Below are 25349 nucleotides of genomic sequence, written 5' to 3' on the forward strand. Positions count from 1 at the left end.
GTGGTTGCTCTCCTCGCTCCTAGAACCACAGAATCACAGTCATTGAGTCATAGAGTCTAAGAATTCTAGAGCACATCCAGCCCCCTGAATCCTGGTGGAAGATCCATCCAATTTTCCAGAAGACATACTTTCTTCTTTTTTTTTTTTTAGTATTTTATTTTTATTTTTATTTTTTTTTATAAATTAATTTTTATTGGTGTTCAATTTACCAACATACAGAGCAACACCCAGTGCTCATCCCGAAGACATACTTTCTTGTCAGTTTGATTATAAACAGTTTGCAAACACAAAACAAATAGACGATGTAGATGAAAACAAATCCCAATACCTAGGCTCACGAGATATAAAGGAACTAAAACTTATGGAATATCCATTATGTTCTAGGTACTGTAGACAGTGTTTGTTTTATTATCTATTAACCTTTATCCTTTTACAATTATATAGTGCCCAAATCGAGGCACAGAGAGACTATGTTACCCAAGGTAACACAATAAGGGATAAGGAAAGGAGCCAAACTCCACCTTTCTGTCTCTCAAATTCGTGCTTCTTCCACTCTCTTTCAAAAGGAGATTCCCACTTACAGTTGATAAATTGTCTCACTTGATGTTCAATCTTATTCCTTAGTAGTGTAAAAATCCATATTTAAGAAGGTACAGGACTAGATGTAGCTGACGCTTTAACAGAGCATATTTTAGCTTTCAGAAAGCCGCGTAAAGCTAACCCTGCTCAAAGCCTCCCTGATTTAAACTATACAAGTACAATGAAAAGAACAGAAAGTGCCTTTTGGAACTTTGCTTCTTACATTTAATCCTTTATATTCCTGTATTTATTAGAATTTTAACTATTTAAACCACAAAGGTAAATGATTTCACAGATTAAAAAAAAATGTTATCTTGAGTTTTTCCTAGTTTGTGGCAACCATGGATAGTGAGGTTTCTCAACCTCAGCCCTGCTGGCATTTGGGTTCTGCTAATTCTTTGCTGGAAGGAGTTGTTCTGTGCATTGTAGAATATTTGGCAGTGTCTCTGGCTAGTACATGTCCCCGTTGTGACAAGCAAAATTGTCTCCATACATTGCCAAATGTCCTGTGGGAGTAAGGGGCAAAATCATTTCAGGTTGAGAACCACTGATACAAAGAAATAATTGCAGACTGTGTTCTCTGTTAATTTTATTTTATTTTTCTGAAAGAATGACTCTGTGTTTCACATCCAAACTTCAGAGAGGATACATATTTCTCAATACAACATTTTTCTACCAACATTTATTCAAGTAAATTTTAATTTATGTACCCAAAGTGCAAGGCAACATTTTAAACAATGAAAAGTGTGGGACAAGTCTGTATTTAAATTGTAAGCAGAATTGATAGATCATCAGAATCATGTGGAGAAATTTTGAGAAGCGTACCGTCTCAATAAAGAGGAGGTGCACCCAGGATGGTGCTGACTCAGCCTGCACCCAAGCACTGAAAAAAAAAAAGGCATCTATTTGTTACTAACCATTGTGATGATTTGGCAATCAAGGAATTACAGTAGTTTAAGCGTTTTTATAACCTGTTAATTTACTATTCACACATGGTTATTTTACTTACATTTTGGGAAATTGGACAGGAGTGTGGATTGAGTAATAGCATATGATTTTTTTTCTTTTAAAATGATGGAAAAGAACTGTCTTCATGCAGAACACCTGATTTTTAGGAAGGAAAACTAATATTCAGTAGGAGACACTTAAAATTTTATCTGCCTTTTTTTAAGATTTTATTTATTTATTCATGAGAGACACAGAGAGAGAGGAGAGAGAGAGAGAGAGAGAGAGAGAGAGAGAGAGAGAGAGAGGCAGAGACACAGGCAGAGGGAGAAGCAGGCTCCATGCAGGGAGCCCGACGTGGGACTCGATCCCGGGTCTCCAGGATCAGGCCCTGGGCTGAAAGTGGCACTAAACCGCTGGGCCACCCGGGCTGCCCCGCCTTGGTTATTTCATAAACACATCTCATCTTATTATTTCAACTAGGTTATAGTTGTCAGCCTCAGCCCTATCTCCTGTTTCTTTTTTTTTTTTTTTTTTTAATATTTTTTTGAATTTTTATTTATTTACGATAGGCACACAGTGAGAGAGAGAGAGGCAGAGACACAGGCAGAGGGAGAAGCAGGCTCCATGGACCGGGAGCCCGACGTGGGATTCGATCCCGGGTCTCCAGGATCGCGCCCCGGGCCAAAGGCAGGCGCCAAACCGCTGCGCCACCCAGGGATCCCCTATCTCCTGTTTCTGACTTACATGCAGAACCTATGGGTGCTCTAATATCAGCCCACAGACTCACACCAGAAGGTAGGAATGAGGCTGTTCCTTGGAGAAGTGAAATGACAGTTACGGGCAGGGTGATATCCTTTGGGTGGAAGTGGCATTCTCCTTGCTTTTCACCTGCAGAAGACCACTCTTAGCATTTGACGGTAACACTTAGCATGTGCCAATACTGCTTTCATAAAGTGCGATGCGATATTTATTACTCCCTCATTAAATTCATCCTTCTGCATGCGCTACTGTGTCACTCTCCCAACAATCTTGGAAGGTAGGCTTTATTATCATATTCATTTTAAAGAAGAGGAAACTGGGGCCCAACATTACTGCTGGTAAGGGTGAAAGCCAAAATTTGAGCTTGGCTTCCCTCTTCCATTTTCAAGGCAACCATACTAGTTAGTTAGTTGTTAGTTTTATTGCTATGAACTACCATAAATTTAATGGCTCCAAATAACACACCTTTACTGTCTTACAATTTTTGGAGTTGAGTCATGGCCTAGTCAGTTGCCTCTGTTCAGGGTCTCATGTGGAGGACTACAATCGAGGTATTAGACAGCCTGTATTTCCATCTAGAGACTCAAGTGGGGAAAACCCACTTCCAAGCATAGTCAGGTTATTGACAGAATTTATTTCCTTGTGGTTGGATGACTCAGCCCTGGGCTTCTCCAGCTGAATGCCCTCAGTTCCTTGCTTTCTCAATATGACTGCTTACATCAGGCCACCGGAGAGAATCTTTCGCCTCGTTGGTTAAGATGGAAGGAAGGATGGAGAGTTTGTGATAAGGATTTGAGTGTGTGTGGCTCGGCCATTTTGAGTTTCCTTTTAGGGAAGCTGCAATTATTTCTAAAACACTGATAGAACCCAGAATTCTAGTATGTATGTTCAACATCTGCAAGGTCTGCTTGGACTTGGTTGGAACCATTCACTCTTCTTCCTGTGAATGTATTCGACCTTCCTGCTAGTGGTTCTTGCCTAATTGGAGTCCCAAAGTGAATATAGGAAGGCAAAAGGAGTCAAAAATGACTCCCAAATTTCTGACTTTAAAAACTGAGTGGCTGGTCATATCATTTATGAAAGACAACCAGGTTAGGGGGAACAGAGGGGAGTTGCAAATGAAATATGCATTGTCCTTACTGCGTCTACTATCAGTTTGGAATATTATTCCAGATAGTTCTAAGCACAATTCTCCAAATATTCTGAAGAGCCTTCCTATTAACAGAGAAACAAACAAATAAAAAAATAGATCTGGATTAGTTTATTGCATTGCTTGGTTTACAGAATAAGAAGGACTCTCTAAGGCTCTTCACCCCTCAGTGTAAAATATTAATACATACACACAAATATGCATTTGAAAACATACAAGGAGAGCTGAAAACCTCAGCAGAGAGCTGTGAGTGAGTGCCCTAGCTTACAGACTAGTAAGGGTAGACATACAATTAATGAACAAATAAAATACATAGTGTATCAGAACGTAGTAAGTGCTTTGGGGAAAAAAAATAACAAGTGAACAGGAGAGAGGCCCATAATTTTATGTAGACTGGTGGGGGAAATTTTATTGCAATTAAAAGATTTGAAGAAAGACCTAAAAGAAGTAAAAGAAGAAACAATGGAAAAAAATTGCAGGAAGAGTATTCAAGGTGGAGGGACTGCCAGTGTACAATTTCTAAACAAAGTATATGTCAAGTAATAGCAAAAGGCCTGTCGGACTGGGGTAGAGGGAACGAGGACGAGTAGTCAGAAGGTCAGAGCAGAAATGCGAGTTCCAGTTTTAGCATATGTGCTGCCGAAGCAAGCACAGAAATGAGAGTTCAGGTCCTATAAGGACATTTAGGGACTACAGCCTTTATTAGGAATGAAGGAAAGTGGGTTCGAGTAGAGGAATGACATGGTCTGATTTTAGATGGGGGGGAAAAATCTACATCTGCCAAATGGAAAATAGACCAAGTGGTGGGGGTGCCCAGTTGATTGCCCACTGCAGTAATGCCAATGGGAGATTATGAGCCAGAGTACTCATGAGATGATGACAAATAATCAGAATGAATATTTTTTGAAGTTAGAACTAGTAAGTTTTAATGATAGACTGGATGGGGTGTGTGAAAAAAATAGAAGCACCAAAGATGACTCCACGGCTTTTGGAAGATGATATTTCAAAGGGATTGAGAAGTGAAGGATGGCTTAATAACTAGACGGGCCAAGGGGTCAAAAGTAACTTTTTCAAAAAGTTTTTATTCAATTATAGCATAAAAACAAGAGAACACAAGTCATATATGCACAACACCAGCATCCAGATCAAGCCCATAGACTGTGTGGATTCCCTTCTAGTAACACCCTCTTCCCCAATGGTGACCGCTATCCTGCTTCTACACTCTCTTGGTTTAGCTTGTGTTTAAACTTTATACACATAGAATCATATCATATGTACTCTTTTGTACATGGCCTTTTCCCCACAAACATTATATTTGTGGGATTTGTCTATATGGCTGCATGTAATTATGGTCTGTCCACTCAGACTGTATTACTGGTTAGAACTCCATTGTGTGAACACACCACTATTTTTATTTCTCTCTTTCATTGTTTATAGTCATTTGGATAGTTTCCTTTTGGAGGCAATTATGTATATTACTTCTATGACCATTTCCGTATATGTCATTTGGAAAACATATGTGTGCATTTTGTAGCATCCTCCCCTTGGGGCAGGACCCAAAGTTTAGACCCAGGGGACAATATTGAGACCCTCTTTACTGGGTAGGTCGTGTTGTTTACTTCAATACAGTAATAAAGTGGATATTCTTTCCATATGGATGATTTCTTATTTGGTCTAGGACTTAGATGGGGAAGAGCATTGTTCTAAATTATAATCTTTGAAGCCAGATATTTCAGAATAAAGTCATTAAATGAGACAATATAGAGCCACATTCATTTGACAGAAATTGACTTCATTCAATTGGCAGAAATGGAGCCATGTATTTTTTTAAGATTTTATTTATTTATTCATGAGAAACAGAGAGAGAGAGAGAGAGAGAGAGAGAGAGGGAGAGAGGCAGAGACACAGGCAGAGGAAGAAGCAGGCTCCATGCAGGGGGCCCGATGCGGGACTGGATCCCAGGTCTCCGGGATCACCCCCTGGGCCCAAGGTGGTGCTAAACAGCTGAGCCGCCCAGGCTGCCCTGGAACCATATATTTTTAAAGTACTTTTAATTTAAAAGTTCTTGCAGTCCCTGATATCTAATGTTTAGCACTATGAGTGTGAAAATAATACAGGAGTGGAGCCTGCATAGGCACATGACTTGGCCTCTTCACACACACACAGGAGTGCACATTTTCTCTCCTTAGTCATGGGTAGATGAATCACTTTCTGTTCAGTTTATGCACTCAGGCTTTTGAGAGATTATTTTCAAGAGCAATGAAATTACATTGAGCAAGTGCAAAACAAAAGCTGTTTTCTAAAAGTTTATTTTGTTGTCTAAGTCGCTGAAATTTCAGGAAAGTCTAATCACACTTTGCCAGGAGCTCTGGATTTCTCCTCCTTTTTCTTCTAAGGTGTTACTCTTATCCATGACCTGGAAGAGCTTTTAGGCCTGTTGGATATGACCTAGTGACAGAGGCAAGGAAAATGCACTCTAGAAAAAAGAAAGTGTATTAGTAGTTATTAAAGTCTGATTTGGGAGGCTTTCTTTGACCCATATTTTATTTTATTTTATTTTATTTTATTTTATTTTATTTTATTTTATTTTTATTTTATTTTATTTTATTTTATTATTTTATTTTATTTTATTTATTTTATTTTATTTGTGTTTTTATTTTATTTTATTTTATTTTATTTTATTTTTTAATAAATTAATTTTTATTGGTGTTCAATTTACCAACATACAGAATAACACCCAGTGCTCATCCTGTCAAGTGTCCCCCTCAGTGCCCGTCACCCATTCACCCCCACCCCCCGCCCTCCTCCCCTTCCACCACCCCTAGTTCATTTCCCAGAGTTAGAAGTCTTTATGTTCTGTGTCCCTTTCTGATATCTCCCACACATTTCTTCTCCCTTCCCTTATATTCCCCTTCACTATTATTCATATTCCCCAATGAAGCATTTTATTTTTTTAATAAATTAATTTTTTATTGGTGTTCAATTTACCAACATACAGAATAACACCCAGTGCTCATCCTGTCAAGTGTGACCCATATTTTAGAATGCATTCCCCCCATATGTGGTACAGTAGTGGCCTTTACCAAAATGTATGATTGCATCAATAGTTCAAACAAATTTCATTCTTTAATCTGCTGATCATGCTACCATTTACTAAGACCATAATTGAACCATAATTTATTTAATCCCTTTAAATAGCTTCCTTTTAAAAAAATTTTTTTTTAATTTTTATTTATTTATGATAGTCACAGAGAGAGAGAGAGAGAGAGGCAGAGACATAGGCAGAGGGAGAAGCAGGCTCCATGCACCGGGAGCCCGATGTGGGATTCGATCCCGGGTCTCCAGGATCGCGCCCTGGGCCAAAGGCAGGTGCCAAACCGCTGCGCCACCCAGGGATCCCTAAATAGCTTCCTTTAAAAAATAAATTACTGCTTTTAGAAGAAAGGCAAGGATCTTTAAATTGTAAAGTCATGCCCTAAGAGGAGGTAAGGAAGAAAGCAGAAAAACATAAACATATCAGAGATGCCCCAGTAAGATCTTATCACATTAGCAAGGGAATGGGGCCATGGAGACTCCAGGGAGGCAGGTGGCTGCGTCTGTGAGAAGAGGGAGGAGATGCAAGCTTTCATTCTCAGCCTGTTTGCGTCATTCATTCTCCATGTGACTTTATGCAAGCCTTGATTCTTTTATAAGGGATTGGGGGAAGTGATCTCTTTTTTTTAAAGATTTTATTTATTGATTTGAGAGAAGCACAAGTGGAGGGTTGGAGGGGCAGACTCCCTGCCCAGCAGGGAGCCTGACTTGGGGCTTGATCCCAAGACTCTGAGATGATGACCTGAGGCAAAGGCAAACACTAAACCAACTAAGCCACCCAGGTGTCCTGGGGCAGGATTTCTAAAGCCATTTCAACTCCATATTAAGCAATTCTCTAACTGGCCTGCTGGCCAGAAGGTACCCGGATGCCAGTGTCACCATGAAGAAACCCATTCCTAGAACTCTCTCATCACTATGAAAGTCACCTTCTACATGAACCTCTTGACCCATAGTTGAGTCCTCTTTCTGACACCGGGATCATTATAGCTCAAAGTTGGGACCCAGCAGATGCCAGGTGACATTTCAGAATACTCACCCCAGGGTTGTTGGAGTGCACCTGTTTCCACCAAAGAGTAGAAGCATATGCAGCCATCAGGAGCTCCAGCACAGTGAAGATGAGCATCACCACCAGCAGCCCCTGTGAATCAAGCCAGGGATGGTTGGGCCTGACTGGAGAGAGGAGACTGGGAGGCGAAGGCTGAGCCCTGGCAGTGGACAGAAGAGGGAATAAGCAGCAACAGCTCTGTCTTAGAGCCGGGGAGTAACCCTGCCTTCATCTCCAGTCATTTTTACTGTTATGATGTTTCTAGTGTGGAATTCTTATTTATCCGGAAACAGTCTCCATTCATGCGTTCAATCTGAAATCTCATGAATTTTTTTAAATTCTGAAATTTTGCCAGTTATTTCTCTTCGCATGCTTCCCCCTGCCCTGGCCATTCTCTCAGAGCTCACATTACATGTTCACTGCGCCCTCCCTGTCTGTTAACCTGTCACTAAGATTTTCAGATTTCTATTGTAATGTGTTGTGCTCTGGATGATTAAACAGACCTAAGTTTCATCTCACTATTTCTTTGGATATGTTGAATCTGCTATTTAACTGATCTGCTAAACTTTTAATTTCAAAGATTATGCTTTGCATTTCAGTCATACTGTATAGTTCTTTCTCAAATCTACTTGTTCTTTTTTCTTACTGTCATGTAAGGTTTGGTTTTAATTCATTTTGGTTTTAATTCCTTTTTTATATCATTTAAAATATATTTTTATTATAGTCTTTGAAATTAGTATATAACCTCCAATTCTTGAGCAACTAACTTTCATATTTGTTCCATTTGCTGCTGTTCTCCATTTTTTCTTAATGTTTTTCAAAATATCTTTATTCTCAGATGATGTCAGTACATGGGGAGGGGAGAGAATTTTTTTAACACGGATTGGGTTTATGGATGACTCCTTAGATGGAAATTTTAGGTTTGATTCTTTTTTTTTTTTTTAGGTTTGATTCTGATAGAACCTCAGGAGTTCCACAGACCCAAGAACAAATTTTAAGTTAATCATTGTATTTTAAGATTCCTATATTTTATATGTAATTTCGGAATTGGATACTGTCTATATCTGCACATGGTTTGGTGAGATGAATTCATCCCAGAAACTTTTAGGGTGGAGTTTCTTAAAGCTTCGTGAGATGTTGGGCAGAGTTTTCCTTGTCTTGTTTTCATTAATAGTATAAACATTCAATCTCTGCTTCTAATGTTTTTTGCAGGGCGCTCAATGGGGGGCTAAAAAACTTCAGATTTGTCATGGGCATTAAAATGTCATAACCCAGCTTGAAACACCTGTGTTACCATCCAGATTTCTCTGGTTTTCTGGTCTTAGCTCTTGTTTGGTTACCTGGCTGCAGGATCCTTCTTAGCTCCTGGAGCATAAGATGCCTTTCTTCCTTGAGTTTTTCCTTGTTTCCATCCTCCCTTCCTTCCTTCTTCAACTTCAGATAGATATTTAAAATGTTTTTATGTGTTACTTTACTTAAGTTATCTTTGTATTGATAAAGAAAGAGTGGGCTTTTGGGGTCAGTCCTATGTGATTTATCTGATTTTGCAGGAAGTTCTCTGGTTGTCTGAAAGCAAGAGGCAGTTTAATGTATTGATAGTAGTTTTCATGGAGTTAAACCCTCAATGTCCCAACAGGGAGGCTGTCTCCTTCACCCTCATGGTTTTGCCTGATGTCTGCCCTGCACCAGGGTTATGCTAGCTCCTGGGCTTCCTGACACAGAGTTTCTAACATTCTGTTCCCTTCCACTTCCATGAGCTCCAAGATCAAAGGGATTGCTTTTGACAAACTCTGGGTCACATAGGCAGACTCACAGGAGGCTGTGAGTCTGGAAACTTGCACGCATTTTCTGGGATCCGTGAGAAGGGAATAAGAGATATTATATTTGTCTCCCTGGCTCCTGTTGGAGGAGTCACAAGGGAAGAATTTTTTTCTTCTTAAAAGGCCAAAGTTTGTGGTTTTAAAATTAAGAGACTGTATAGAGAGGATTGACTAAGTCAGGATTTTTTTTATCATGAACAAGTGATGACCATCCATGTGGGTTGAGGGGGGAGAAGTAGAAGAAAATGCTACCCAGAGATGCTGGCATTTATGCTAGGAGTGGAATCTATTGGGCAGTCTCCCATCCCCTTCTCCCTCTGCCAGACCTGCTCGGCCAAAGTGCAATAATTATGTGTTTGGGCTTAAAGTCCAAGTTCTATAGCTAACTTAATGTGGCTACATCAATCCCAAATCAAATTCAAATAAGGAGGGATATTTATGCTTGTGAGGAGGAAAATGCTTGCTCAACAAAGGGGGCGCCCTGAGAGCTAAACCAATTGAAAATGGAATATTTTTTAATGTAAGAAAGACTGCTGACCACCTCCTCTTTATCCATTCATCTGTGAATGGACTCCTCAGTTGCTTCCATAGCTTGGCTATTGTAAATAACGCTGCAATAAGCACAAGGGTGCATATATCTTTTCAAACGAGTGTTTTTGTCTTCTTTGAGTCAATACCTAGTAGTGGAATTATTGGATCATATGGTATTTCTATTTTTAATTTTCTGAGGAGCCCTCATACTGTTTTCCATAATGACTGGAAATGCACCAATTTACATTCCTACCAATAGTGCATATTGTCCCCTTTACCCCACATCCTTACCAACGTTTGTTGTTTCTTGTGTTTTTGATACTAGCCATTCTGACAGGTATGAGGTGATACCTCATTGTGGTTTTGAATTTCATTTCCGTGATGATAAGAGATGTTGAACATCTATTCACATGTCTGTCAGCCATCTGTATGTCTTCTTTGGAAAAATATCTGTTAATGTCTTCTGCCCATTTTTAATTGGGTTATTTGTTTTTTCAGTGTTGAGTTGTATAAGTTCTTATATATTTTGGATATTAACCCTTATAGGATATGTCATTTGCAAATATCTTATCGGATTTAGTATATTGCTTTTTCTCTTTATTGATGTTCTCTTTGCTGTGCAGAAGCTTTTTATTTTGGATGTAGTCCCAGTAGTTTATTTTTGCTTATTTCTCTTACCAGAGGAGAAATATCTAGAACCCACAGCCCTTCTTGATTTCCTATTTTGACTTGGCACAATTCATCCCCTGTATTTTGCAATCTGCTGACAGGACTCATTCAACCACATTTTTTTTTTATGTCTGCTTCCAGGATTCAGATCAAGAAAGTACAAACTGCTGAAAAACCAGAGATTATGTAAATAAGAGAAGCTGAGATTTCATATGACAGGATATTTTTTTTCATATGACAGGATATTGAATTTGAAATTACTTACTGTCAGACTGACGCTAGCCAGGAGACATTCCTTGAATTCATATATCTCATAATAGTACATCGAATAAGGCAGGGAGGATAGATATTCCCTTTGTGAATCACAGCGTTGAGAGACAGTCCCCAGGGCTACCAGACGATCAGCAAGGAGGAAGAGGCCTGCTCCAGCGGCGAGAGAACTCACCACGTTTGAGGTCAAGCTGCTCATGGCCTGAAAAAGAAGTTCTGCATGGGGATCTCATGGCAGAAGCAGCAAGTGGTGCTGGTAGCCCTCTATCCATCGCACTGCAATGGTGCTTCCTTGAGCCTGTTTGCCCTCTAACCCGCATACTCCAGTAGCACAGACTGTTTTATTCACCTCTGTATCCTGCTTCTCTATCTATTCACCTGATATAATTCATAAATGTCTGTTGAGTGAGAGAATGCATGAACAATTCCTTCTTCAGCATAGGGCTTCTGGATCCTTGACTCTCGGCAGCACTGAAGACAGACGTGGCACTGCTCAAGCCACTACCAGCATATTCCTTGACTTCCTCCACAGCCCTAGAATAATTCTTTCACTTTAAGGACTTCTCAGAGGGCCTAGACCAATCTATGGCTTTTCTTTCCTTAAAAGAGAAAACTGGAGGAGCTGGAATATCTATCTATAGGTGGATCAAGCCTGAGAACCACATGCACCAATGTGCTGCATGCTGGGTAACATTCTACATTTTGGGGTAAAGGGTTCTCACAGAATATGGTTCCTCTGTAAAGACACTGATGTCCTAGACTCTGTGCCAGGTTCTCCACACATGCTCTTTCCTATTTGAATATCACTGTAGGATGCCATGTGTTGGGAGGATGGTTGCTCTGCCCCCTTCTCCCTGGGCTTGGTAGCTCTGTGGCTTCAAGTGCTGAGTTACTTAAGGAAGAGCAGAAAGATTGGGCAGTGCCATTGCCCAGAGCTGCCATGTGAGCCGTGGAGCCCACGTATTTTCTTGTGTCCTATGTGTAGAGCCCACATTGTGCCAGGTCACCCCAAGTATTGTTTTCCTTTTTAGGGTACTCAGGACACTTGGGAAACCACCTGTGAGATCCACATGTTTATCTTCCACATTTTATAAATGAGAAAACTGAAGCCGAGAGAAGGAAGGAATTTTTTAAGCACACAAATTGGTCAGTGACAGAGCTTGGACAAGAGTGTAGGTTTCCTGGTTCCAAGTCCAGAATTCTGACTCCATCCAGTGGGATGAACTCTTCAAAATTCTGTCCACTGGTTCTTAGATTTATATTCTAGCTTCAAGTATCAGGAACGTGTCCCATATTATGTACCCTCATCCATAGCTAACTAGACCCTGGACCTTCCTGAGTCAGGATGTGGCTTTTCCCTAAGTCATCTTTGTGAGCTTGTGACAGGGGAAAGGAGAGTGTTGTTATGGAGAGGATCAAAGGCCCCAACCACATATTTGTGACTTTTGTCAGGAAATTGACCACAGTCTGATAATTCCTTAGATCTACAGAATCTAAGCCTACATCCCTGTGCCTCTGACCTTGCCATTTAGGGAAATTGACTCATTATGAGACAGGTTTTTCCAGAAAAAGATCTCTAGGTTCTATCTGAGATGGTTGTTTACTATATTTAGGACCAAGATAACAAACTATAAAGACTCCATGGTATATTTAAAAAATTTCTACTGTTTAAGCAACTGAGGTAAATCTGCTCTAAGCTTGGAATATGACCCAGGAGTACGTTGTGTAGGAGAAGAGCACTGGTGTAGAAGGCAAATAATTTGATGTTTACATCCCATTCTGCCAGTGGACCAGCAGTGAGAACTTGGGCTCTCTCCCCTGCTTGGAGCCCTATTTCCTTAAGTTGTCAAATGGAAACTTTGAACGAGACTAACTCTGAAGTTCCTTTTTTTCCCCAATGAGCTGAGATTTGATAATTCTCATACTTACAAAGGGTTTAGTTGACTTTTTCCCAGAAATAATGGAGAGGGATCCCGTAATGGCAAACTGCTCAGAAAAGAGAGAAATAGTCAGTTCAGTTGTCTTGTGGAAATGTGACCACCATGTTATTATCCATCAATCAAAAAGTAATGTAAAACTTTTAGAGAGATAGCCTAGGAATGGCGTGGGTCCATATTGGTAGAGAGGCCCGAGTTCCACTCCCTGGATGCTTACGTTGACTCTGAAGCCTGGGCCGATACACAGTGGATCTGGATTTATGTTAGCAAAAATCACCATGAGCTAAGGCGGCCTGGAGAGGAGGTGCGCATGGATGGAGAGCAGGGCTGAGTTACAAGGTGGGAAGAGAAAGACCAAGGACTTGAAGTGGTAGGATGATGGGAGCGGCCAACAGAGGCACTTAGGAAAGGGGCTCTGATGGCACAAGCTACAGAAATGTGAGCTTCAAGCATTGCTGTAGGGGCCTGAGTTAGACTGGTTGCTGAGGAAGGTAGGAAGTACAGGGACAGATGTGAAGATCCCTTCATCCTGAAGCCCCAGAAGTCAGTAGTTGAGCCCAGTGCTGTTAAGGATCCAGCTTGTGGAGGGAGAATGTTCTGAGATGCTAAAGCATTGGCTGAGCTTGTGCCTTTGGGGGTTGGGTAGTCACAAGGGGGGTCCAGAGTGGCCATTTCTTCCTTTTGCAAGGGAATGTGGGAGCCACAGCTACTGACCAGGGAGAGATAGGAGGACAAGTTATGCTCTGGAGACAGGGCTTCCTTACGTCACTGCAGTTTGTGTTTGCACAAAGGCTTTGTGCGTGTAGACGTGGTGCTTTGGTAGAATCCATCTGCCCAGAACGTGCATTTCTTTCTCCTTTCTACAGGATACTACTTGGACAAATAAGTGGCCCTCAGTGAAAGGCATGACTAGGCCCTGGCTATCTCCAAAGAAAATGATCGCTTCTCCATGAGTATTTAGATAAAAAGCAGCAAAAAGTTTTCTAAGTTCTCAGGATTCCTCTAAACATATAAGTGTCCTTGCTTCCCACGAGTTATACCATTGCCAGTTTAATTCTCTGCAAACCTATGGCATCTACCAGTGGTGCTCATTCTATTTTAAAAATGACCTTTTCACTCTCTACTTGATTGTTCTTAAACTGGAGGAAATCCACTGGCCTTATCAAAGGCAGAAAAAAAGTGAAAACTCTTCCATTTTTCCAGTGGTAGGCTGTGAGGCCAGGGAAGAAATGCTGTACTAGTATGCCCACTGTATTACCCTCTTGCTGCCTGCCCCAACCAGCCACTCCCTGGGATGGTGACACAGGAGGAGGGATTAGGCCCCTCCGGTGCTCTTCTTGAGTTGAAGAACTGTGACACAGGAACTTAATGACAGAGGGAAAGTCAGAGGCTTGGCTGCCTTCTCCTCTCTCCCCACCTCTTGGGAGTCATTTAGCACCTACTTAGTGTTAAAAAGCATGTTCTTTCTTGGAGAACCCACTCTACTCACACATAGAGCTCCTACAAATGGGTACCCAGACATCAAAATGGTGGAAATTGTTGGCTTGACGTGGGAAGAGTAGGGACCAGAAACCAAAATGGCCCCCAAACTTGAAATCAACAGGCAACACAGGATCTGGATAATCTACAAGAGACAAGAAAGAAAATTCTAGGAACATTCTTTGAACAGATGAAAGTGATTGCTTGAATGTACATTGTGATTATAGAGTATAAAATATGTTATAATTTATCATATTAAAAAGGAAAAAAAAAGGGGTGCCTGCGTGGCTCAGTCAGTTAAGCATCTGACTCTTGATTTCAACTCAGGTCATGATCTCAAGGTTGTAAGATCAAGCCCCATGCTGGGTGTGGAGCCTGCTTAGATTCTCTCTCTCCCTCTCCTGCTTCCCCTGCTACACTTTTGTGTAAGCAATCTATCTCTAATAAAAAATAAATTAATTAAATCAAATTAAAAGGAAAATAAATTGTGTTAGAAGGAGCCAGAAGGCATTCTCTAAGAGAAAGTCATGTATAACTAACCTCTCCTTTTCTGATAGGATTATTAAACTAACAAGTCAGGGAGCGATGATATGTGCATTTTGACTTTATTTTGAAAAATATAGTGAACAATTTTTTGCTGTTGTTGTTCCAGGAAAAGCAAATGGAGGAAAATTTTTCTGGACAGTAGCCCAGTTGGATGGATGTAGAAAGCAAACTTATCAAGAGAGTTAATAAAAGGACTCAATTTCAGTTGAAATAAAATAGAGTAGAAAGTCTCTAGTGCCATAGTTCATCTTATGTTCATCATAATTGGATTTTAATAATAATTACTATTTTCATGATTACCAGTGATAATAATAATACTCTATATTTGTTGAACACTTTCTAAACTCTGATTATTCAACTCATCTTTTAAGGATAAGAAATATGGGGCACCAAGAGTTAAAACAGTTTGTACAAACCCACACAAATAATCAAGTGGAAGATCTAGGATTTAGCCCTGTTGCTTTGATCTAGAACCCACACTCAAACCTGCTGTTTAATGCACATGCAATTCAAAGATGATAGAAACATGGGAGAAATAACCTAAAGCCAAGAAAATTCAACCATTCATACAACTGATACTTATTAAATAGCTATTGTGGGCTAGCACCAGGGAAATGAAGCAAGTGAAAGTCACTGCCACTAGCCATTATTATGTCCTTTAAAGATATGTTCCTTGGAAAGTATGGAATGAGTTAAGAGCAAAGTATTAGGAAATGTGATCCGAGAAGTACTGAGGGTGTGGTACAAACCATTGTAAGGCTTTGTAGGCTATTTTACCAATGTTGCCTTTCATTCTTTTTTTTTTTTTAAGATTTGATTTATTTATTTATGAGAGACACAGAAAGAGAGAGAGGCAGAGACACAGGCAGAGGGAGAATTAGGCTTCCTGCAGGGAGCCTGATGAGGGACTTGATCCTGGGACTCCGGGGTCACGCCCTAGGCTGAAGGCAGGCGCCAAACCGCTGAGCCACCCAGGCATACCATGTTACCTTTCATTCTGAGTGAAAAAGGAAGCAAAGTGGATAATTTTGAGCAAAGAGATTACATGATGCAATTTGTATTTTTAAGAGATCATTCTACTGCTGCTTTGAGAATAGTTGATAAATTTTAAGGAAACATAGCAGGGAGATCAATAAAAAGGGTGTTGCAGTAATTCACATGTGAGATGATGTTGACTTGAAAGAACATGTTGACAGTGGAGATAGTAAGTAGTAGTTGGGTTCTAGATGCACAATGAAGATTAAACCTGTAGGATTTGCTAACACTTTAAATGTGGATTATAAAACATAGGAATGAAGGTTGTGTCCAAAGGTTTTGGTTTGAGCATCTGAAATGATGGAATTGACATTGATCTGAGCTGGGAAATGTTGTATGAGGGGTAGGTTTGGGGACAAAGATGAGGATTTCAGTCTGGGGCAGATTAGGGGAGAAATATCTAGAAGATAACCAAGTGGAAATGTACATAGGCTGTTGGATATATAAGAGGAGAGCCAGGTAAGGGGTATAGTCTTTTTTTTTCCTCCAAGTCATTAGGGAAGATAATATTTAAAATTATATGACTGGATGGGATCACCATAGCAGCAGAAGCAAAATAGGATCAATGACTAAGCTGTCGAACACTCCAAATATAGGATCTGGGAAATACATAGAAACAACAAGGGAGTATAAGAGGAGCAGCCAGGAGAGAAGGGGGACAACCAGAAGAATGTAGTGTCCACAAATCCAAGTGATTAAAATGTTTCAAGTAGGATAGAGTAGTTAGCTGCATTAAACACTTCTATTAGTTCAAGAACATTAACAACAGAGATTCAGAAATTGGGTTACTAATGTGGAGCAAAGGGGACAAATGCCATTGGATGTGATTCAAGAGAGAATATTATTCAAGAGAAACTGGAAACATTGACTTCCTGTCCCTTAAAGGAGTGTTGCTGGAAAGGCAAGTAGCCAGTGAGGCAGTAGCTGAAGGGCACGTGAAGTCCTAATAATTTGTTTCTACTTTTTAGTTCTCAAGATGGGAGAAATCACAATAAGATTCTCTGCTCATGGAACTGATAAAAAGAATGTGCAGAGGGAATAGGGAGAATTAATGGAATAAGTAATAAGGAATGGGATCTATTGCACAAAAGAGAAGGTTATAATCTTCAATTAGAAGATGGCCATCTTGTTGGTAATGGGGAGGGGAAGGAAAATATATGGCACAGATGTAATTGCAGACGTGTAGCAGCTTGTGGACATTCTCTCCAGATTGCCTCAATTTTCTCAGTATTTTAGGAAGCAAGGAAATTAATGGAGAAGGAAGAAGCATTAGGAGTTTCAGGGGAATAATAAAAGTGGCAATGACCCAGAGTTCCTCTGTATAGCAAGAGGACTTTGCAAATAGAGCTCTGTTTCTTTTTTTTTCCTTTTAACCTTATCATTGACCTATTATCCCAAGTGTGTAAAATAGTAGCCGGCACACTGAAAGTGCTCAAAAATGACAGCTGAATGTATGAATGAATGAGTGTATTCACAGAATCCCTTATTGGTTGCCGAAGCACACAGTGAAATGTGTTTGTGACTCTAGGCCACACGTAGGCTAGGTTGTAGGGAGCAGGGCAAGTCTGTACGGAACCTACTGTTGGAAGAAGAAAATTAAGGAGTGAGTATTGGTAAATGACAGGAGGATGAGAAACATTAATTGGTTTGATTTTCAAGCAACATATTCATCAAATAATTTTTCTAAGAATGATCACTTTTCAAAATTTGCCAGTACATCATTTAATGCTGTTTTCTAAAACATGGATCATTTTTAGATTTTTAAATTAAACTGTCTTCTGAAATTTTAATTCTCCTATCAATTCTCAATTATTCCTAATATTAGAATTACCTAACGGAAACTTTGAAGTTCATGACTGTTTAAATTACTTGAGGTAATAATTTTTTCCAGTACTCAAGAATTTTTCAAATACATTTTTTTTAAAAAGTGGGAGTGAATTACTTAGTTGGGTGACATGAGATTCTGAAGTAGGACCTTTTAGAGATTGAGAGGAGGAGATGGATCTGGAAGTGTCCTTGCCTAGAAGCGAGGGCCACAGTGGACAAAGTGCCCCTGGGAGCTGGATTTCTGTCTGCACAACCAATAAAGAGACCTTTGAGAAACAAATTGGGAAATAAAGAGGATCATGCTGTTCACTGACCCTGAATTCCAGAGACCACAACTAGACAGGTTTCCAAAGTTGGAAAGGAATAGATAGGAGTTAGGTCTTAAAAGGGGATAGTCAGAGCCATGTGGGAATTAAACTCCTAGATATGAAGGATTATGACTGTGAACACTTTGATGCATTGCAGTTAGGCAAAGAAGGAGAAAATGTACAATGAGGTCAGTCCAGATTGTCTCATCTCAAAATGGTTAAGAAATGAGCTCAAAATAGAAAGATCTAATTTAATCCTATTGAGTAAAATCACGTGGTTAAATCTAAAATCTATTATATTAGAAACAAATTACAGGAGACTTCCTTGTGTAGATTTAAGTGGACACCTAGTGGTTTTAGTTTACAGAAAAGCCTGAGGAGGGTAGAGTCTTCCCTTAAAACCCCATTTCATGTCCCAAAGAGGCTGGAGTCAGATAGAAGGGAAAAAAAGAGAAGAAAGAAAGAAAGAAGAAAGAAGAAAGGAAAGAAAGAAAGAAAGAAAGAAAGAAAGAAAGAAAGAAAGAAGAAAGGAAGAAAGAAAGAAAGACAGGCTTTCCCAGATCCACTGCAGATCTGTAGTCTGAGGACATTCCTAGTATTTTCCCCAGTGTCCCCCTTATAATGACAGCCACTTACTCCAAGGACTGTAGCTTCTTTCTGCAGATTGTCTTGTGGATTACCTTCTTTTTCGTAGCCGTGTCTAGGTTTCTCTCTTTTGAGGACAATAATTCCATTTGGAGTAGAAGAGTCACAGATTCCCTTGGTCTTCAGCTGTGATAGCATGGTGCTGACGATGCTGGAAGAGGCAGTGAACTCAGTTAGGACCCAAAGTTCGACTTGAAGAAGTGAAACCGTTTAAGGTTTTCTCCATTGTCCAAGGGGTGACCTGTCCTTTAGGACCAAAGGTGAATGTGGGAAGCGGTGGACACATTGGAAGGTCAGCATGCTTGGGTCCATTCACTGTGGGCAGAGAGCATGTCACTGGGAGAAAACTGTAAACATTTTGAGGAGTCCCACAATGGAGAGGTGAACAATTCACATAGAACTTGCCTTGCAGCCTTGAGAGTATCCATGTCACTGTCCTTCCAACAATCCCTGCTTCCAGCCTCCCTTGTGTACCTGTGTACCTCTGCTCCACTTGCGGTGCATCCCTGTATCACAGGTCCCAATATTGTACTTTTATGCTGTAACTATATTGCTCAGTCTTCCACCACTTGCCTATGTTAGCTCAATAATTGTTATATGAACATTTATTTAAATCCTGCTAGGGCAGCCTGGGTGGCTCAGTGGTTTAGCGCTGCTTTCAGCCCGGATGTGATCCTGGAGACCCAGGATGGAGTCCCGTGTCGGGCTCCCTGCGTGGAGCCTGCTTCTCCCTCTGCCTGTGTCTCTGTCTCTCTCTCTCTCTCTGTGTCTCTCATGAATGGATCAATTCTTAATAAACAAATAAATAAATAAATAAATAAATAAATAAATAAATAAATAAATAAATAAATAAACCCTGCTAAATTCCAGGCACTAGGGCCATAGTAGCTCTAGTATTTATAACAACTTAGTTGTTACTAACTCCACTTTTTTCATTAGAAACTCAGGACTATAAGTTCAAGTGATTTTCGTTATATGAAATACAAAAGTGCTTAGCTTGGCACATTGAAAGTGTTTAATACATGGTAGCAAATATAATTATTATTATCTGGTATTTGCAAAACTGTCTGACCAAATCCATCTGGCTCAGAAGCTTGTGAGAGTTGTCTCAATACCACGTTAATTATCCTCATCTTTCCTTCTTCTTTCCTAACATTGGGAGTTCCAATGTAGACTCAAGGGGCCTATCATCTGCTGCTCACCATCTTAACAGTGTTGCTGAGCCTTTGTGGTGTGAGCATCAGAGTCCAGCCACTGGGATTCTCCTTAGATCTGTTGTCAGCACAACATTTTCCCTCTTGAAGGCCATAGTTTATACTGTATAAAGGTCTGTGATAATCTGATGGTGCCTCAGTTCTGTTCCCTGATCCTTCCCCTCAATGTCCAAGCTCTCTTGGATGGAGTACAAACATATAAAGATTGGACCTGGCATCCACAATCTCATTACTGGTGAGGAAGATGGGATAAGACATTGATCTAGAAGTCCAATGCCTCAGCATCAAGTTACACGTCTGAACATATGTCCAGTCCTGTGCTCATATTCTATACTCACCAGCTACTACTAAACTCACCATAAGCAAGTTGTTTTAGCCACTTCATAGGTTCATGGTAAGGAAGTGATGAGATGATGCATATGGTTCAACATAGAGCGGGACGTATGATATACTCTCAATAAATATTGGTTATATCTAAAGCTCATTGGAATTCCAGCTCAAATATGTATTAGTTGGCCACAGGCAGGTTACTTCCCTTCATTTATCCTCAGTTTCATTATGCATAAAAAAGGGATAATAATGCTGTCATGAAGGACTCTTGTGAGGATTTGAATGAGGTGATTTAGAGAAGTGTCTTTTGCTGTGTCCATGTGATCTTTATCAGGTGTTCCATAATACTCAATAAAACGTTGGTGACCTGTACCCCACTCCTAGATCCATGCCCTGGTCATTTCTCATGCCCTCTGGGCATCAAGTACCTTATTTGAAAATTTATTAAAAATATAGTTCTCCTTGTCTAAGGAGTTCATTTTCATTGGGAGGATTTTAGAATCTGAACATAAGAATGGTTGCAGTAACATGAACAAGGAGGGGAATAGTGTTGACACTGCATCCTTTGAAGTAGAGCGGGGGCAAAAGGCCATCGATCAGCATTCTAGCACAAAAGCGTCAGGTTTGGAGAGATTCTGAGTTTCAAAATCAAACAGTAAAATGACAATAATTGCTAACATTTACTCAGCTCCCACTGTGAGTCTGGCACTCAAGTAAGAGTTTTGTGTAGAATCTCGTTTAGTCTACACAGGGACTCTCAAAGAAAGGTGCTATTTTTACTTGAAATCTATAGATAAGAAAGTGAGGCTTAGATTTTCCTCTGTGGTTAGGAACACAACAGGGCTGTCCACTATCACCATTGTTATTTAACACAGGACTGAAACTCTCTGCCACAACCATCAGACAATAAAAAGAAATAAAAGGCATCCAAAACAACAAGGAAGAAGTCTAACTTTTCCTATTTGCAGATGACACGATACTCTATATAGAAAGTCTGAAAGTCCACCAAAAATTTCCTAGAACTGATACACGAATTCAGTAAAGTAGCAGGATACAAAATCAACATACAGAAATCTGCTGGATTTCTATATACTAATAATGAAACAGCAGAAAGAGAAATCAAGGAATTGATCCCCTTTACCACTGCACCAAAACCTGTAAGATACCTAAGAATAAACCTAACCAAAAAAAGGAGTAAAAGATCTGTACTCTGAAAACTATACAACACTAGTGAAAGACATTGAAGATGACACACACACAAAAAAAATGGAAATGCATCCCATGCTCATGGATTGGAAGAAAAAAATACTATTAAAATGTCTATGTTACCCAAAGCAATTTCCACATTTAATCCAATCTCTATCAAAATTCTAACAGCATTTTTCACAGAGCTACCTGTAACAAATGATTCTAATTTTTTTTGGAGCCACAAAAGACCCCAAATAGCCAAAGTAATATTGAAAAAAGAAGACAAAGCTGAAGGCATCACAGTTCTGGACTTCAGGTTATATTACAAAGCTGTCGTGTTCAAGACAGTGTGGTACTGGCACAAGAACAGACACATAGATCAATGGAACAGGACATAGAACTCAGAAATGAACCCACAACAAATGGTCAACTAATCTTTGACAAATTAGGAAAGATTTTCCATTGGAAAAAAAGGCAATCTCTTCAACAAATGGTGTTAGGAAAACTGGACAAAAAAATGCAGAAGAATGAAACTGTACCACATTCTTACACCATACACAAAAACAAATTCAAAATGGATGAAAGACCTAAATATGAGACAGGAAACTGTTAAAATCCTAGAGAACATAGGCAATAGCCTCTTTGACATCAGCCGTAGCAACTTCTTACTAGTCTCGTCTCCAAAAACAAGGGAAACAAAAGCAAAATTGAACTATTGTGACTTCATCAGACAGAAAGCTTCTGCACAGTGAAGGAAAACATCAACCAAACTAAAAGGCAGAATAAATCAATTCTGTTGAATCACTAAATTGTACACCTGAAACTAATATTACACTATATGTTAAGTAACTGGGATTTAAATTTAAAAAAGAAAGAAAATGAGGCTTATAGAGGATGAATAGTTCGCACAAGATTATATATCTAGCATATGATGGAGGCAATATTTGAACCCAGGCCTTGTGGTGTCAGGGTTCCTCTATATCCGGGTAGGTGTGGACATGCCCATCTAGCCACACACAACCCTCAGCCCCTCTACCCTCCCTCCCTCATAGCCCGAGTCCATTGATTACCACTCTCCAGCTCCATATTCACTCACAGGAGCATTTCTGGCCTTAGACATCTGTTCCCATATTCTGGTAAACTGGCTTCTGCTGCATTCCTGCAGTTTACTAACCCCAAATGTGCTAAGTAGACCCCTCCTCTTTCTAATCTTAGTCCCTGGTCTCTTGGGGTTTGCCCACATTGTCACAAATTTCAGGAGTTCCTCCTTTGTGAGGCTGACCATGAGGATGCTGTGCTAAGTGAATGAGCTGATCATAGAAGGACATATGCTGAGCGACTCACTTGCATGCGGTATCTAAAACAGACTAACAGAGGCAAAGACTTAGAGTGGTGGTTGCCAGGCTCTAGGGAGGAAGAAATGGGGAGTTGCTGTACAACGTGTATAAAATTTCAGTTGTGCCGGATAAATTCTAGAGATCTGCTGCACAGCGTTGGGCCTATAGGTAGACATACAGTACTGTACACTTGGAGATCTGTTAGAGAGTAGATCTCATGTTAAGTATTCTTACCACAGCAAAAAACTAACAAATAAATAAAAGATAGATAGATGATGATGATGATAGATAGATAGATAGATAGATAGATAGATAGATAGATAAATCCCCAACTTAAGGATTTAAAAACACAAGTCTCTAGTCCTAGATTCTTTCCTATAGGATTTCTCCTTATAGTTTTCAGTCCTCATACCCAAGGACCACAGGATATACTTGATTCTGGCTCCAAGGCTAGGATGTGGAAGACGCTTGGGACGCTTACAATACTCTCGGATACCATGTACATTTATTTTCTTTTAATATTTTTTAACTGTTTTGTTTAGAAAAGTGTATAACATAGCAAACAGAATCAAAAAAAAGAATACATTTTGAAGAGGAAAACGAAATTCCTTAAATCTCAACTTCCATGCAATAACTACCATTTTTTACATATCCTTTGCATTCTTGCATTTTCCCCTTCTCTTTCTTTAAACGTGCTTCCACATGTTCATTGCTCTATCTAAACAGAATCATTCCATCCACGGCAGCCAGAAATCTTTTCGCACTCAGCATTATTCTGTGGATACCTCTGATGCTAATGAATGTAGGTAATAAAAATCCTAAATTCAAAAGCCAAATGCTACACTCTGACATATGGTACAGCATAGATGGGCCTTGAGGACAATATGCTCAGTGAAATAAACCAGTCACAAAAGGTCAAATACTGTACAATTGCACTCTGGAAGGCACCTGGAGAGCTCAAAATTTCATCAGGACAGAAAGAGCGATGGCTGCCAGGAGGAGAGGAAAGTGTGGAGTTAGTGCTTAATGGGCGTGGAGCTTCAGTCTGTGGAAGGAAAAGTTCTGGAGTTCAGTTGTGGGGATGGTTGCACAGGATGAGGATGTACTAAATGCCACTGAGTGATACACTTATAAATGGTTGAAATGCTTAATCTTGTGTTATGTATATTTTACCACAATAAAAAAGCCAATGTATTCAAATGAATAGATGTCTCAAGATTCATTTAACCAGTCACGGTTATTTAGATTCTCTCTCTCTCTCTATTATTATAAACAATGCTATGGATAGTGAACATCATTGCACTCCTGTGCTGCCTCACCTATTCAGTTATCTCCTTAGAGTAACATTTAGAAGTGGATTTATGCAGTTTAAGGCTACGACATACATAGCGCTACTTTTTAGAAGGAATCCTGCGGCGCCAGCGTTCTTTATGGTTCCACAGGAAGACTCCAGACTGATGCCATCATGCCCAGACTCCACAGTCTGAGAGGGATGCTTGGTCCCTCCACATCCATCAAGCAGAGGCAAACTTAGGATGGCCCACAACTTTTCCAGACATTTCTAAAACCTCCACTTTGGGGACAAATCATAGCTTAGAGGACAATTGCTCTGCATGCAGCAATTTTTTATATGACAGAAGTCGAATGGAACAATGGGTCCTAATGCAGGATCCAGTCTAATCGCACAGTATTTTCTGAGAGCACATTCTGTGCAGAGAATTGTAGAAAATCATCACCTCAAATCTTAGAGGAAACCTAAGGATTGCTTCACTCAGTTCTCTTGTTTGAACAGTGGGTACACCATGACCAGAGCAGGGAATTGCCTCATTGGCCAGGCAGGTGCTCAGAAGAAAGATAGAATAAGAATCTGATTCCTGGCTGGCTATTCCAAGAACAGTCATCTCCCCCCAAAATTCAGCTTCCCAACCAAGATGCCTACCTGTTTTGCAGCGCAGTCCTGTGAGTGGTAGCGGGTCGGCCAGCTCTCTGTTGGGGAACTCTCAGCCAGAACTTCCTACTGGCCCTTCCTGCCAGAATGACCTTGCTCCTCTGCTCTCCAGCCTCTGAGACTTCCCGCCCCTTTCTCAGATCAGTAGTCATGATTACACAAGACATGGGCTCTGCTGTGCTTACATCCATGCATGAATTTATCTTGGCTTCCCCTTTCTAAGTTTCAAGTTCTGGAAGCTGGCGCAGAATGCAAGTAATGCACAAGAATAAAGAGCTTGTGAAGACTAGTGACTTACATGATCCTCGTTAGAATTCATTTCCCGCAGAGCCTTCCTGCCCCTTTCTCAGAGAAGTAGTTGTGATCACACAAGACATGAGCTTCCCTGTACTTACATCTATGCAGGGGAAGTACCTCTGCTTCCCCTTTCTAAGTTTTAAGGTCTGGAAACTGACACAGAATACAAGTAATGCACAAGAATAAAGAACTTGTGAAGACTAGTGACTTGCATGATCCCAGATGCAATTCATTTCCCCCATTCCTCTAGGCAAGTCAACTGGTTTAGCTTAGACCGAGTTTTCTGTCTACTAAGAGGGATGAGTAATAATGCTCCCACTGTTGGCTGTTGGGAGAACTAAAGAGCAAGGAAGCAAAGAGCTTACAAAGAACAGGCGCACAGTAACTAGGGATA

The 25349-nt window shown here is 40.2% G+C and overlaps 1 protein-coding gene across 1 annotated transcript; it reads right to left on the bottom strand.

The window, feature by feature from the left end:
• Positions 1-5329: 5329 nt before the first annotated feature.
• MS4A7 (membrane spanning 4-domains A7) lies at positions 5330-24728 on the bottom strand. Its single transcript, XM_055317927.1, has 7 exons — positions 24650-24728; positions 18633-18792; positions 14291-14425; positions 12794-12850; positions 10860-11066; positions 7566-7667; positions 5330-5912 (listed from the first exon to the last, which is right to left on the bottom strand). Exons 2-7 carry the CDS (start codon positions 18777-18779, stop codon positions 5865-5867), a joined length of 696 nt encoding a protein of 231 aa, XP_055173902.1. The 5' UTR covers positions 18780-18792; positions 24650-24728; the 3' UTR covers positions 5330-5864.
• Positions 24729-25349: the final 621 nt, after the last annotated feature.

This window comes from Nyctereutes procyonoides, unplaced genomic scaffold, assembly GCF_905146905.1.
Source record: "Nyctereutes procyonoides isolate TBG_1078 unplaced genomic scaffold, NYPRO_anot_genome, whole genome shotgun sequence".
Classification (NCBI taxonomy): domain Eukaryota; kingdom Metazoa; phylum Chordata; class Mammalia; order Carnivora; family Canidae; genus Nyctereutes; species Nyctereutes procyonoides.

Bases quoted from the DNA above. Each gene is read 5' to 3' on its own strand.
- MS4A7 (XM_055317927.1), bottom strand. From the start codon at position 18,779: ATGCTATCACAGCTGAAGACCAAGGGAATCTGTGACTCTTCTACTCCA. The intron at 14,426-18,632 runs GTAAGTGGCTGT...TGTCTCTTGTAG, and splicing joins AAGAAGCTACAGTCCTTGGA to ATTATCCAGATCCTGTGTTG. The intron at 7,668-10,859 runs GTAAGTAATTTC...CTTGATTCACAG, and splicing joins TGGCTAGCGTCAGTCTGACA to GGGCTGCTGGTGGTGATGCT.